At 32.4% G+C, this 14828-nt stretch overlaps 1 protein-coding gene across 2 annotated transcripts in view; it reads right to left on the bottom strand.

Annotated features, from left to right (window-relative positions):
* LOC118744996 (calmodulin) overlaps positions 1-14828 on the bottom strand; it is a 50406-nt gene that overhangs the window by 24070 nt on the left and 11508 nt on the right. The window contains exons 1-2 of one of the 2 annotated variants that reach the window (XM_036478478.1): positions 3944-3965; positions 812-986 (exon numbers count right to left, since the gene is read on the bottom strand). In XM_036478478.1, coding sequence (XP_036334371.1) covers positions 812-986; positions 3944-3946 — 178 coding nt within the window. In that variant the 5' untranslated portion in view covers positions 3947-3965. Of the gene's footprint in view, positions 1-811; positions 987-3943; positions 3966-14828 lie in introns of those variants that run through there. The other variant, XM_036478477.1, reaches the window with a different exon arrangement.

Below are 14828 nucleotides of genomic sequence, written 5' to 3'. Positions count from 1 at the left end.
TGCTATTTTCTTATGTTTTGCGATTATTGGCGGCGAGAACACTCAACACAGCAGAGTGTGCCATGTGTGCTAAAAACCAGGGACGTGAACCGGATGAAAAATTTGGTCGGTTCGGTTCAGCGGTTCGAACCGTTTTTGCACTTTTAGATGGGTTCGTCAAAGCGGTTTTTTTGATCTTTGAACCGGGATTTTTGTTCAGTTCAACGGTTCGAGAAACAAAACAATAACGCGCAAGTTTAAGTGTCAAGTGTCAAGTGTAACAATGCGCAAGGTAAGGGCGAGATGGGTTGCCTTCACATTTGATATTGTCACATAGTAAACAAACATGGCAGGTATTACCATGTTTAACAAAAAGAAAAAAAATATCTATTGAAAATTGGTTGAAAGGAACCTTTAAACCTTCATAGAAAGTGGTGCGGTTTTCGGTTCGGATCAAACATTTATGGAAAATTTCGGTTCGGTTAATGGTTCAGTTAATTAATAGAAAAAACGCGGTTTTCCGGTTCAAAGCCGGTTCACGTCCCTGCTAAAAACATTTCCCAGTTTGTGCTTTCATATTGTGCCAAGTGTGCTACAGTGCTATCGTTTAATCGAAAAGTGTGCCTGTGCACACATTTTTTTATTTTGTCGTTTTATTTAATTTTTTTTATTCTATAATTTTATTTTATTTTATCTTTTTTTAATTTGTTTGCAAACTTCCGGTTTCTGTGAAAAATACGCCGTTATACACACAATATCACTTCCGGAAATTCCTTAAGTTTTTATAAGCTCTACCATACAAAAGTATGTTAATTAACTTCTGAACACTCACCGTCAGCATCGACTTCATTTATCATGTCTTGCAGTTCGGCTTCTGTTGGATTTTGTCCTAGTGATCGCATCACTGTGCCCAATTCTTTTGTCGTGATGGTGCCATCACCATCTTTATCGAAGAGCGAGAATGCCTCTTTGAATTCAGCGATTTGTTCTTCTGTCAGTTGGTCAGCCTGGAAAAGAGGAAGAAGAAAAAGGTTAGAAAAAATTAAAGTGATATATGTACATGCATACATACATATTTTCATAAATCAATATAATTTATGATTGTCTAAAAAATTTACTACAGATGCGTAAACGAATATCTATACTTAAGTATACTCCATAAGTATAAGGCTCCTAAAGAGCTCATTTATGAGGGAAAAGCTCCGATATAAGAAGGTTTATAGCTCAAAAAGAGTCTTTTAGGATCCTTTTGGTAAGCCGGGTTATGTATGTACATATACATACATACATATGTGTATGGCCTCGCGTCATTTATTTAATACTAGGTTTACATATACATAAGTAGATTATCCTAATTTTCGTGCTCAACTCCCTAGTCTGTAATTAGAAAAAGAGGTTAGCCATACAAAATTTCTCCTTGTTAATCTGTAATTATAAAATAATCTCAGATTAAACCGATAACTTTTCGGTATCCAACCTAGTTTTATCGATAATTTTTGCGAAGAAGAGTAGTGTTACCGTTGTGCAAATAAAGTATCAAATTGACACTTTTTGGAGATCGATGCCCCCTGACACCGACTTTATAAAAAAAAATTTTTTAAACGTTTCTTAAAAATCATGCGACTTTTGCCCTTTTCTTTAATTTAAAATTCTATATACACATTTTGACAATTTTTTCATAAATTATATTTTTCTTACGTGTTTAAAAATACTTTTAGTATTTACTTTTCAAAGGCACCTTAAAAATTTCACCTCTGGCAAAATTTTTACTGATTTCAACCTTTTTATTATGTCAAACATTTTCAGCAAAAATGTTTAAATGAATTAATGCACAGTTTTTGTAGCTTAGCATTTCCCAAAAGTTAGTTGTATTAAATTTATTTTGGTGACTCCCGGTACAAACAAATAATTTGCGATAGTTCATATATATACAAACTTAAACGGCTACACTTTGTTATAACAATTGTTATCTACTAATATTGCTTTTTTGTATATGAAGTGTAAGTACATTTTCAGCTGCAATTTCGTTTCCATAATAAATGCAAAACATGCATATTGCGTCTTTTTAATACATATATCCCTCATGAATAGGTTTTTATTTTAAAAGGAAAACTATGTTTGACAGAAAATGATGGGGCGTACTCATAGATGAAAAGAAGTCTATTCTAAGCAGCTTTTGACAGATTTTACGTTAAAAATTATGTCAAAAGGCTATAACTAATCTTACGAGTCGATGCTATTTCGAAATGTTAAATAATGAAAGTCTTTATATACTACAAACATGGTATAAACGATATGAATGACTTAAAAACACTTTTCTCGGCTGTGACACTTTTTTGGGGCTTTCGAAAAATTTTCAGCAGTAACCCTGAAGAGGAGAAATGCCAAATGTAAAAGTAAACAAAAATGGACGCTAGCAAGGAAAGGAGGTTTGCAAAGGTATTTTTAATTAAATATTGAGTTAAAATATATTTAAATTGCTTAATATAGCAGAAAAAAGAGATCACGGTGGCACAGAGAAGAAAAATAAAGTTTCCTTGAGATGGGAGAATAACAAGCACAATAAGCATGACGGCTAATAATCTAAGATTGTCCTGTGTAAACAGGGTGATTAATAAACGAGCTTTGATTGAGATTATATTTATATGTAAATATACTTTAAGATAAGTATTAAAAGCAGCATTCTTAAACATATGTACATTACGGTTATGATTTTTTTTAGATTTAAATGCCTGTGGTGGCAAACGATAAATTTTTGTATAAATTTCCAAAAAATAACAATTTTGATAAATTATAAAAAAAACTCCCGCGCATAGCGGAATTTATTATCAGTTTCTAAGTGGAGAAAATTAATATTCAAACATGTTTTTCTTCTAAAATGTTTTATGGTTTTATTAAAGTAAAATAGATTCGTGGATTTAGTGCTGATACACATCGTTTTTAAATCAAAACTTGGTAGGCAAAAAGGAATTTCGGTCGAATTTTTATACTAGGTAAGGCCACGCAACAGCCTTGTAAATGAAATGATAGTGTGCGCGGGAGGTATTTTCACGAACCAACAAAAATATCGCCAAAAAAGTAATACATGGACAAAAGTTCAAGCAAAGCAAGCACAGGCAAATCAAAATTTAAAAAAAGTGTAAAAAAATCATGACCCTAATGTACATACTATAGGGCCATTTTCACAGTCATTAGTTAACTAATATACTAATGTTAAACCACCACTTTTCATTTCATAGTATCAATTTGACTAATGGTTGCCTGTCGTTCACTAATGTGCCTGCATTAGTTAACCAATAGTTAAAAACAGCTGTTTTTCTTTTATTGAACTAGTGACTGGGAAAATGGCCCATAGACGCATGTTTCGGCTTTAGCATTGAAGTGTGTATTTAAGCACAACATGACGTTAAAGCCACGTAGGAAAGCAAAGCGATAAAAAAGCAATAATTGCTTCTATTTATTGATTTAAACGCATTCTTTATATAAATTACAGCTTATCGTGTTTTTTTCAAGGTAATTTTGCTGCTCCTAAACGCCACTAAATCGCAATTAGTAGCTAATAACATTAAAATCCTCAGACCAAAAATAACATTCCCCCGAAATAGTAAACGTAATAACAAATGAAACGTGCGTTCGATCATACCAAAAATTATATCAAAATACAATTACCACTATACCATTTTCCAGTGCCTGTTTTTTTACTAAAACTCAGCCTAATCCAAACTTAGAACTGTTGACGACACACGCTTGCCAGTAAGCAAAAACAAACCGATTGGCTAACGTCACTCATAAAAAAAAACATGATTGAAAAACAATGCTGATAAGGAGGAAACTTGTTTGGCAACCAGAATTAAAAAAAAAAAAAAAATAAAATTAACATTAAACCGCGTGACTGACGTAGAATTTTACTTTGCTTCTTTGCCAGCTATTAGCTTCGTAGCTAAAACCGCAAACAAACACTCACCATTATGTACTAAATGTTTAAATCCTCGTATTTTGGAAAAAAAGCACACACGAGCAATAAATATGTTATCGAAATATAAGAATCTTTTTATTTTATTGTTTCTGCGTATAATATTTAATTAGTTGATATGTTTATTCCTGTTGCTTCACCGGTCAGCAGTTGAAACGGTACAGAAATTGTCGCAACGAAAGATAAGACGGCCACGATTTGTGCTGTAGTTAGTAGATTGTAGAAAGAAAGGAGAAGTGGCAAATTGGAATTTCGACGAGCTTGATAAATTCAGTTTAAACAGCTTTTTTACCGCCACGTAAACACACACGCTCCCTCGCCCACTGCACTCTTCAAAAACACGAGGCGATGCAACAGCGACAACGACAACTACGCGAGTTCAAGGGCTATGCGGCGACAATTTGTTATCTTTGAAGTACCACAATGAATATTTTAGTTTCAGTTTTCTTATTTCTTTTGTTTTCTTTCAGACAGCACTTCCGTTGCGCGTTCTCTAGTCTTCAAATATACGAACGTGTTTGCATGAGTTTGCCACAACTGTTTTTTTTTTTTTTGAGCAAAGGTTTTGTTTCGCTTCTTATGTCAGTTAGCTTTAATTTCTGCAGCTGACTGATTCACAATTGTGAAAACTCTAGAAGTGGCTGTCGAAAAATTGATGCTTGAATCACAGTTTGCCACATTAAACACCTGAATTTATCGAAGGCAGGAAGAGGATGTGCTGAATGCTGAATAAAGGAAACGAGTGGAGTAACGAACGAATAATGCATAGTTTTAAGAATTTCGAAAAAAAGAAAAATGCATGAAACGTATTTAAAAACAGCGCACATCCAAATACGGCAGCTAACGTCAAATATATGTACATACATAAAAGATAGATAACAAGCAAGCAAATAAAATGTGAATATAAACAACATACAAAACAGATTGTAATGCAGATATGTAACTACAAAATAAATCACAAAATATGTACATACGTGAAACAGACACCTACTATTATTTGCTAAAAATATGCGCAATTCGGTGTTGAGTTTCCGTTAAGCTCTTTTTGACAACAAAAACTACCGGAGTCAGCAGCAGCGGACTGACGTCAACGGGTGGGCCAGACATAAGCATTGGAGTGGTGAATACAAATGTGCTATGTATTCTTATGTGCATACGTACATACATATGAAACTAGATACTCAACAGTTAATCACATATGTACATAAATATTCATTAGGTATATGTACATAAAACTCCACAAAACAATTTGGTGTATGCGGATAATGGTAGTTGCGACAAATAACGCATAATAAATTTAAAAAAAATTGTGTCAGCTTCTGCTTAGCGCAAGTCAAGAATAATAAAAAAATGTATGTATGTATATGTGCATACGAACGCCCAAAGTGACTTCAAAAAATAAAAATAAAAAAATCAGTAATTAGCCCCAAAAGGTACATATCGTCGTTACCAAGTCAAACTATCGAATGTGCTAAAATACTTTTTCATTAACGATAGCATCGTTACGATACCTTGCGCATGCATTTACAATGATACGTAAGTTGAAAAATCTTCGAATTTCTAGTCTTCTTAGAAGCAGAGGATACTGTCTTGAACAAAGTGTCGAATCCCAGACTTTTTTCTAATTACAACAGTTTTTTTGCTCTTCTGAAAAGTACCCAGTTACACAGTACCCCAGTATGCAGTTTTGTAATCGGCCCTAATATGGTTGTCGACGTCGAGGTAATTTTTTCGTCAAAAAATAGCCATCGCTAATCCAACGCCTTTTCTCCCATACAAAAGAAATTGAGACGTTTATTTTTGTGTCCAACAGGTACACACAGTACTAGGAGTTCTTTAATTTTATTGAAAAACTATATTCAACAAAGCCATGCGTGTCGAGCTTGGCATGCACGCACTTTCAGCGAAATCGAGGGATTTTTTTGACCTTTCGCTTTTATCGAATTCACATTTTCGTATTTTTACCTTGTTTTCGCGATTCGCTCCGCTTAAAAAAAAAAAAACGCAAAGAACGCCGCAAACAAAAAGTCATCGTGTAAACTCACGTACATTTTCGAAAGACTTTTGTAAAAGAGCATGTGCAAAAAACGCAGGACGAACAGTCATCATATAAAAAGGATATAATACTCGTAAAAAATAGTGTTGGGAAGTAAGTATCGTGTTATTTTGAAGATCGAGTTCTTTGGTGTCTATACTTTTAAGGAACGGGTATTTTTTCTTCAAATAAATATACACACTATGGCAACATTTCAATGCTTAGTGTAGGAAAATCACAAGCTGCCAGCACTTTATTCAAATTCATATATTAATCCCAAATTACGTCAAATGAATGGATAACTTTACTGGGTACAAGTGTTGTACTTGAAATGAAACTTGCAACTGAGTACAATCATGTCTGAATAGCGGTAAATGTAACTGAGTTCTATCAGTACTTTGAAGTATCTATTCTACGGTTAATACTGAATACTTTGAATCGATCTTGAGTACATGTATCAGAGTGATGATTGGATCAGCAATTTTTTTCATTTTCAACTTTACTCGGATTCTAGAACTTGCCTGATTATGTAAATAAATCCGTAAAATTCTCGGGGAGCTGTAGTCCCGGGATTCTATAGCTTTAATACTTAGTACTAGTAAATGGTATTTGGCTAATAAAATAAAAATGGGTAAATACATCAGGAAAATAATTGTTCTTCATTTCGCTAACTTTATGAGCGACCCTAGCTCAAAACAAACTTCAACAAGTTTCAAACGCCTTGAACTTGCTTCGATAATGAGATTAGCAGCCCGAAAAGAAGCAGAACAAACTAGATACAGAAAACGAGTTCGCTGCAATCGAGCTCACTTCAGTGCACTTTGCTTCATTGCTTATCTAAATATGTATGTCCCCCAATCGGTAATACCACTGTCACAGATATCACATATAAATTTCGGTCCCGATTGGAGACGGTTAAGGCGTGTTGGGCAGGGGTCAAAGTACAGATTCCTCTGTAGACTCAAAAAATTAAAATTCATTTTTTTTTCATCTAGCGTCTACGTAGGGGTTGATGATTAGCAAATCTGATGTAAAAATTTGCTTCCTACATTTAAAAACCACCCTAATGTACATATTATGTATGTATGTATGTGTACTACTCGTATCGCTCATTTGCTGGAAAAACGTCGTAAAAAACTACTTAAATTCAGAAAAAGTTCTTCATGTTAGTTGCGTTGAAAATTTATAACAAGAAGTGAATTTGTTTTTCTTATAGTTTTCCCGCTTTCTTGGCAAATAATCCCGGGATTTCGGGTTTGTAATTTGCACTGATGGCAATAATAGAAGCTCCTTTTCTTTGGCTATATTTCTTTTTTTATTTAATAATTAAGATTTTTTTATAAATGTATAGCTCATTATACATGCAACACCGCGCGATAGTAAATTTTAAACACAAATATCAATATATTCGCGAAACCATGGGCCAAATATAGTAAAATTGCGTTTTTAGTTTTTCACTCTGACGTCAGTAATTAAAAAATAATTTAAAAAATTCAGAGAAATCTGCTCAGAAAAGAAGTATGGCTATCCAATTAAAAAAGAAATCGTGTAGAATTTAAACAGATTCAAGTTTTTGGTGCAGAAGGACTGGTAAGCATTAAAAATATCCTTTTAAAATTTTTTCCTTTAAATTTCGCAATACATATATGTATACATATTTGTTTTTGAAAAAATTATATGTTAAGGACTTATGTATATAAACTCGATATCGATTATCAGCATAAAAAAGTATCTATTCGTCCTTGTGAATCCAAAAAATTTCAATTTTTTTAAATTCTAAAGAAATTTACTCTTGTATTTGGTATCCATATTTTTATTCTACATTGCATTGAATTTTTTAAATAACGTTTGGAATTGATCATATCTTTTAAATTACAAAACCCTTTAAAATATATCCTGACGTCAGACGGAAAAAATAAAAACGCCTCTTTAAATAAAAAAGTAGTATCAAACCTTTTTATTTATTATTTAGTTTATGATAGGAGAGCTTTTCAAACAATATAGAAGCTATTTTTTTTTTTTTAATTGAAAATTTTGGTCAACATTTGTCGAGTTTTCCTAAAATTTTGTAAAAACTGTGAATCATTAATTTATATGCCATTTAATGCAGAATGAACTATACATATTTCTATTAAAAATTTACGAATAAAATTTATTACGAAAAATATTACAAATATTAAAAAAAAAAAAACACTGTACGGAAACATAGTCGTGAGTGTATGTACTAGGGGTGTTAATCTTTCAGCTTTCTCCGATTCCGGAATTTCCGGGATGTCGTTATCACAATCCCGGGATCCCGGGACTAGTGTAGAAAAACTACGGAAACATATTCGGGAGAGTGTATGTCCATATGTATGTGGAACACTCATGTCATAGTGATCCAATCTTCCCCATATTTTATATTTAGGTTTTTCTATTAAAAGTACAAACTGAATTTCATCGAAATCGGATAAAATTTAATGCTTCAAACCCCAAGAGTGGAAGGCGTGGCAATGAGCCAATCTTTACCATATGTGTTTCATAATTCTGTATTCCTAAGAAAAATTGGTGCTGATTTTTTGGTGTGTAAAATTTACTGTTGCACGGTGTTATTAAATGCGAAAAACTTAACTAAAAGTGTTAAGGCCATTTATCTAGGATTCTTGATTTTTTTGTAACGTTCTTCTAGCAAACGAGCGCATTGTATTTACAAAAGTACATAATAAACGAAAAATCTGATAAAGCAGAATTAATGCATATATGTACCAGATCTCTAGTCGTTCATATATGTATATGTATGTATGTATGTATATTAAAGGTGTGAGTATGTACATATATACAAGCATATGTACGTATATAAGTTTTCATACAAATCTCTACACGCGCACAGGCTTCTTAAATGTTGTCAAACAAGTAAATCTACACAAAGCGCAAACTAGAATACATAATGTGCAACAACAAAAAGCGACCGGCAAATGAAAATGATGCTGCTAAAGTGGTGATCATGGCATCAGAAACCAAAGCGGTTTCATTCATGATTCATAAAGATGTACGTATGTATATATGTATTTATGCATGTGATTCATTTCTAAACGCATAAATACCAACATGCATACATATGTATGTGTGTTCATATGTATGTATATTAATGGTACTACATACATATGTACCCACATTCTACTGTATGTATGCATGCAAAAGCTTTTCCATTAGTTCATATACGGCCGGAGATTTGTCATGTTTATAGTGAATTAAAATGAATCGCGAACGTTTTTTTTTGTTCATACATACATAAATATATACATGCATATGTATTTGCCAGGAAGGTTCTCATTTTTTATTTCTTATTATCAAATTTTTGTGTAGTTACTCTCTCCACAACTCTTATGGCTTCATGCATAAGAAATAAAATACCCTGCAAAAATCGCGACTACTCCCATGCATGCGTGTAAAGAGTACTCCCTAAGGACCAAGGAGTACTCCAAAATTAACCACAATTCATATAAAAAATATGGTCCAATTAACATTGCGATGTCCTAGGGCAGGACCATATACATGGAGCATTACATCAGAGTAGCACCCCAGTAGGAATTAGGAGCACGTAATAATACCTTATTAGCAACTTACTCTTCACCTGGCAGTCATTACCATTTCCCTGCCGAACGTCCCTTACTTTTACAAAGGCATGGCCGCCTTATGTAAGTAGGAATTTAGAATGTACATTTGGTATCAGACATACTTCTGAGCCGCTTTACAAAGTAAGTTACGTGTAATGCAGAGAAGTCGCTCGGAGTAGTTCGGCGCTTGGAGATAACTTCGGCTGCACGTTACTTTGCAACTGACAACGTAATGTGTCGTTGGAGGTGTTCATTTTGTGCTTTACTAGTAGATGACATTGGCCATGATGACAATTTTGGTACTACAAACTGAAAGAAAACATGGCTTACCTCGTAAGGTGCTTACCTACTTTCCCAGTGGGACAAAACTACTCCAACATATTAACAATGGCATTGTTGTTAAATTTTTTTTCGTTTGTACACGCTTTTGTTCTTCACTTCTCAAATGCTTTTTCGAAATTAATAAAAACCAATACAAAAATTAAAAATTACATGTTGCCACTGACGGTCAAGTGAGATTTTCAAACAAATTTTCGATTTATAAAACATGCTTTTTTTAATGCATAAAAATATAATCAAGTCAATCAAATCTCGTTTTTTAATGACACCGTTTACACAGCCAAATCTCAGATTATTAGCTGTCAAATTTCTCTTCGCAAAAATAATCGATAAAACTAGGTAGGACACCGAAAAGTTATCGGTTTAATCGAAGATTATTTTATAATTACAGATTAACAAGGGACGAATTTTGTATGGCTAGTCTCTTTCTAATTACAGATTACGGAGTTAAGCGCGAAAATGAGAGTAATCTACTTATATGTAAACCTAGTATAAGGGTGTTAGTTAATATATTTTCGAAGGTATTTAAGCCTGGAAATTTATTTTATCATCTAACTCGATTCTACACATCGTGCACTTTCTTCAAAGGTATATTATTTCAGTATCTACCCTATCTTATCACTTTAACTGAATAAAATTTCTGAAATAGGTGCCAACCTGCTGCAGAAGTATTTTCGGCTATAAACTTTTTAAACCTCTTGATAGTTTGATACCCTTGTAAAATTTCATTAACCGACTTCACAAGAAGGAGGAGGTTATCAGTTCGTCGGACTTTTTTTATTTTTATTTTTTTAAGTACATATGTTACCTCATAACTTTGGATCACGTTAACCGATTTTGATAATTCTCTTTTCGTCGGAAAGGTGGTACCTCAGGGGTGGTCCCATACTAAGTTTGTTTAGGTCTGATAATTGGATAGTGAAGTTAACGATAATCTTAAATTTTTATATGAAAAGTGATTTGTTTTGTTTTTTTGGTTAAAAATTACTTGTTTATTTTATCAATTTAAAAATTGAATTATATTTTTCAAACAGATGGCAACGCTGCTCTAACTTTAACCTCTTTAAATTTGATACCCATATTGCAATATTTAATTTATTTTACCAATTAAATCAAATTAAAATTTTTAAATACATAAGTGGCCACCTTCCACGAAAATATTTCCAACTTTAAGCCGGCTAATAAAACCCTTTTTCTTTTGACAGTCATATTGCAAAATTTACTTTATCATATCAATTTACATAAACTGCAATTTTCAAACAGGTGGCAACTCTTTAATTATTCAATTCATTGGTTTTCGAGTTATGCGTACATACAGCCAGACAGACAAAAATTCTGAAAATTGTTGATTTGAATTTTTCTTTAATATATACATATAATGTACGGACATCGGCCTGTTACAATTTTATATGTATAGATTTCAAAAAGTACAATAAAAGTTTGTTCCATTTTATATGTGCCTTCAAGTGTTTTGTGTTAACAAATTGCTTAAGGTACGAGGGGGCTGACAAAAGTTCAGTAAGCTTGAAAAAAATGCTTAAAAATTTTTAATTTGTTATTTTAATGGTTATTTTTTATATTTTCTGCAATAACTTCAACACTGCTCAAAAGAGTCCTCAAATGGCATTTTTGTGTAGCTTCTTAGTTTTTACGATAACCGCATTAACTCTCTGTATTGCTCTGGAAAACATAATAGTCGTTTCTATTTCCCTAACAAATTTTCGAGCTTTTTCATTAAGCAGAGTTTAGTATACAAACCAAGGGACAGTTTCTGTCTGACCAAAATCTAACAGCTACAATTTTGGCTCTGGTGAGCTAACCCGCAAATCGCAATGTAAAGTAGAACCCCTGAGTAGGTGACGGGATTTCTAACACCTTTTCGTTAGTCCTCTTCTCACCTCCTTCGCCATCGAACCAGAAGACTTGAAAGCAATACTTGACGTGTCTGAAAGGGGACTTTGTAATTTTTAGATTTTCCAAAACAACATACATCATCAATTTACTGAACTTTTTTTAGTCCCTTCTACTCTATAGGTATCGTGCAAGTTATATACATATGTACATTAGGGTGGTCCAAAATTGCATGTGGGGGAAAAGTAAAGACGGAATTTTAATGCATTCATCCCATAGGATTGTTCTATACCGAATCAATATTTTTCGGTCGGAAAACTTTGTTTCTCTTCAGGAGACTGCCAATAATAATACCCAATTGTTTATTATATCATTTTTTAATACTAGCGATTTTTTATGGATACCCCATAGTCTTTTTTGAGGTTATAGGGGTCCGATGAAAAATAGGTGATAATAGAAAATGGTTTCACAAACAATTGGGTATTGGTATGATTTGTAAGAATTCTATAACATTTATACGAAAAGTTTTTTTCCCATGTAAAATACATACATACATATGTATGTAGATTGAAAACTTGAGCGCTTTAAGCGACCTCTAAATATTTTTTCAAAATAAAAAAAAACAACGGATATAATTTTTTTCGTTTAGAAAAAATGCTAGGGAGTGAGAGCGTAAAAATTCCGACTTTACTGTTTTTGCACCATCCTAGTATACATATGTATGTATTTATGTACTATGGACTGTATGCACGTGCATCCAACAAACTCGTCAAGAATGCTTAAAATAATGCAGCAATGCTCAAATGTAACAGCTGTTTTTTCCTTGCTCTGTTCAACTCCAAAGATAAGCAGCAGCTGACAATTCTTGTGCAATGTTTTATATGTGTGTACATATGTACATATCCATATACATATGTATGTACAAACATAATATATATGTACATATTGCGTGGCAGGCGCCTTGACAATATGAAAAATTCTCTGTAGCTGGTGCGTGTTGTAACAATGAGTTGAGTGTACACCATCAGTTAAACCACATTTTATTTATGGGTGTATTAAATAATACCTATTACATATGTACATATACATACATAAGTACATCCTACATATGCACGTTAGATCATCGATTAGCGGCAATAAATTTCATTGAACAGGAATTTATTGCAAAACTACCATATAAAGCGTTTGAATTTGACAATTATAATTTCCCTTGTTATCTTATCAGTGGGCTGTCAAAAAATTTAATCATGCCAATTATAGCAAGGCGCATTGTATTTTGTCTGCACTCGGATTTTAAATATGCGTCTTATGAAACAACAGATAAAAAATATAATTCTTGGTTTTATTTTCAATAGAGCTATGTAGGTGTGCATTAGGGTGGTCACAAAACGGAGAAGGTTATCAGTTCGTCGGATTTTTTTTTTACTTTGGACCTCGTTGACCGATTTCTATAATTCTTTTTTAAAAGGAAAGGTGTTACCTCACAAGTAGTCCCATACTAATTTGGTTTAAAGCCGATCATTGGATCATGAAGAAATTAACGATAATTGTACAATTTTTATATGACAATTGAAGTCGGTTTTGTTTTTTGATTAAAAATTACTTGTTTTTCTATAAAAAATACCTCGCAACCTTCAAATTGTATACAAAATTTAGAAAAATTCAAAAAAAAATCATCCAAATTTTTGACTTTTTAAACTGATTTTTTAGAACATTTTTGGGTGTGCAGTTTTATACAACTTTAGTCCAATGAAGAGCAAGTTTGAACCAGCTAAAAAATCACGTTGATTTTAGAGATTTTTTTCCACTGCTTTTGCGCTTTTTTATATAACATGTGCAGTTTAAAAAACTGGCATTGATTTTTTGAAAATTTGTGGCGAACGGTCTCCCGCATTTTATTTCATAAGAAATTCATGCTCATGTGGAAAAAAAGTGCAAATATCCATCACAAAAAAAAAAAAATCAAAACTCCACAAAAAAATAAATAACTAAAAAACATAATGAATATTTAAAAAAATAAATACGTGGTCATTAGTTTGAGTCACTGTATTTAATTATGTATCTGAAAGATTTACTCAAAAAACAATACGAATAACTTACGAAGATTATAAATGACCCAAAAGTCCTCTCAAAGTAAGCTTACGAAGTTGTTTATTTCGTATCGACCCAGTCTAATACACATCCTAAATATTTGAACTTGAATTGATCATACAAATTCCTTATGTTATCTACAAGCGTTAATAACAAGTTTTAATTCTTAAAAAAATTAATGAGTAAAATAAATATTGCGAGAAAAGAAATTGAAAGCAAATGCGTATAATAAGAATTGGCCATAAAAAATTGTATTTAAATGAAAATAATACAAGATCGCAAACCCTAAATCAAAAACAGTTACAACTCAAAGTTTTTCAAATTTGATTTTTTCGCCTTATAACAGTTCACAGACCACTTCGGTATCACTGTTTTCTTTCACTGGGAACATACTATGACTATTTTTGTTTTGCTTTGGCTGGAAGGTTTTTTGTTTCTAATGAACTTTTGGGATTTTTTGAATTTCTGTTTTTAATTTTGGTAATATGTATTATAAATACAATTAAATATTTTCACTAAATTTTAGGCTCAGTATGCATATTAAGTAAGTTCATTAACTCATAAACACATGTGAACATACTTTCCAATAAACATTGAACATACCCCCGTCATTTCACCAAAAATACCAGTTTGCGATGTTTCATGAATCGCATTTAATGCTTAGTGGAAATTTATCATTAATCCTTCTTAAGGAAATGCTTAAATTTGTTTTTTTTTTCGCAAAATGATAAAAAAAAATGTATGATTTACTTTGAAATTAACCACTAGTTTAAAAAGTGTACATACTTATATGTAGGTACATTAGACTCCATCACCAAAAAAAGTTGCGGTTTTTCCGCCGGGATTACAAAATTTATTATATTTTAAGACGTCCACCAAAATATTTCGGAAAAATATTAAGATTTAAGCGAGCTGGACCGATTTGAAAATACCTCCAAAAATGGAGTTTTTTATGAATAAAAAA

The sequence above is a fragment of the Rhagoletis pomonella genome, unplaced genomic scaffold (assembly GCF_013731165.1).
Source record: "Rhagoletis pomonella isolate Grant_MI unplaced genomic scaffold, Rhpom_1.0 Rhpom_scaffold_00008, whole genome shotgun sequence".
NCBI classification, from domain to species: domain Eukaryota; kingdom Metazoa; phylum Arthropoda; class Insecta; order Diptera; family Tephritidae; genus Rhagoletis; species Rhagoletis pomonella.
The sequence above is the reverse complement of the archived record's forward strand: the minus strand, read 5'-3'. Positions and strand labels throughout refer to the sequence as shown.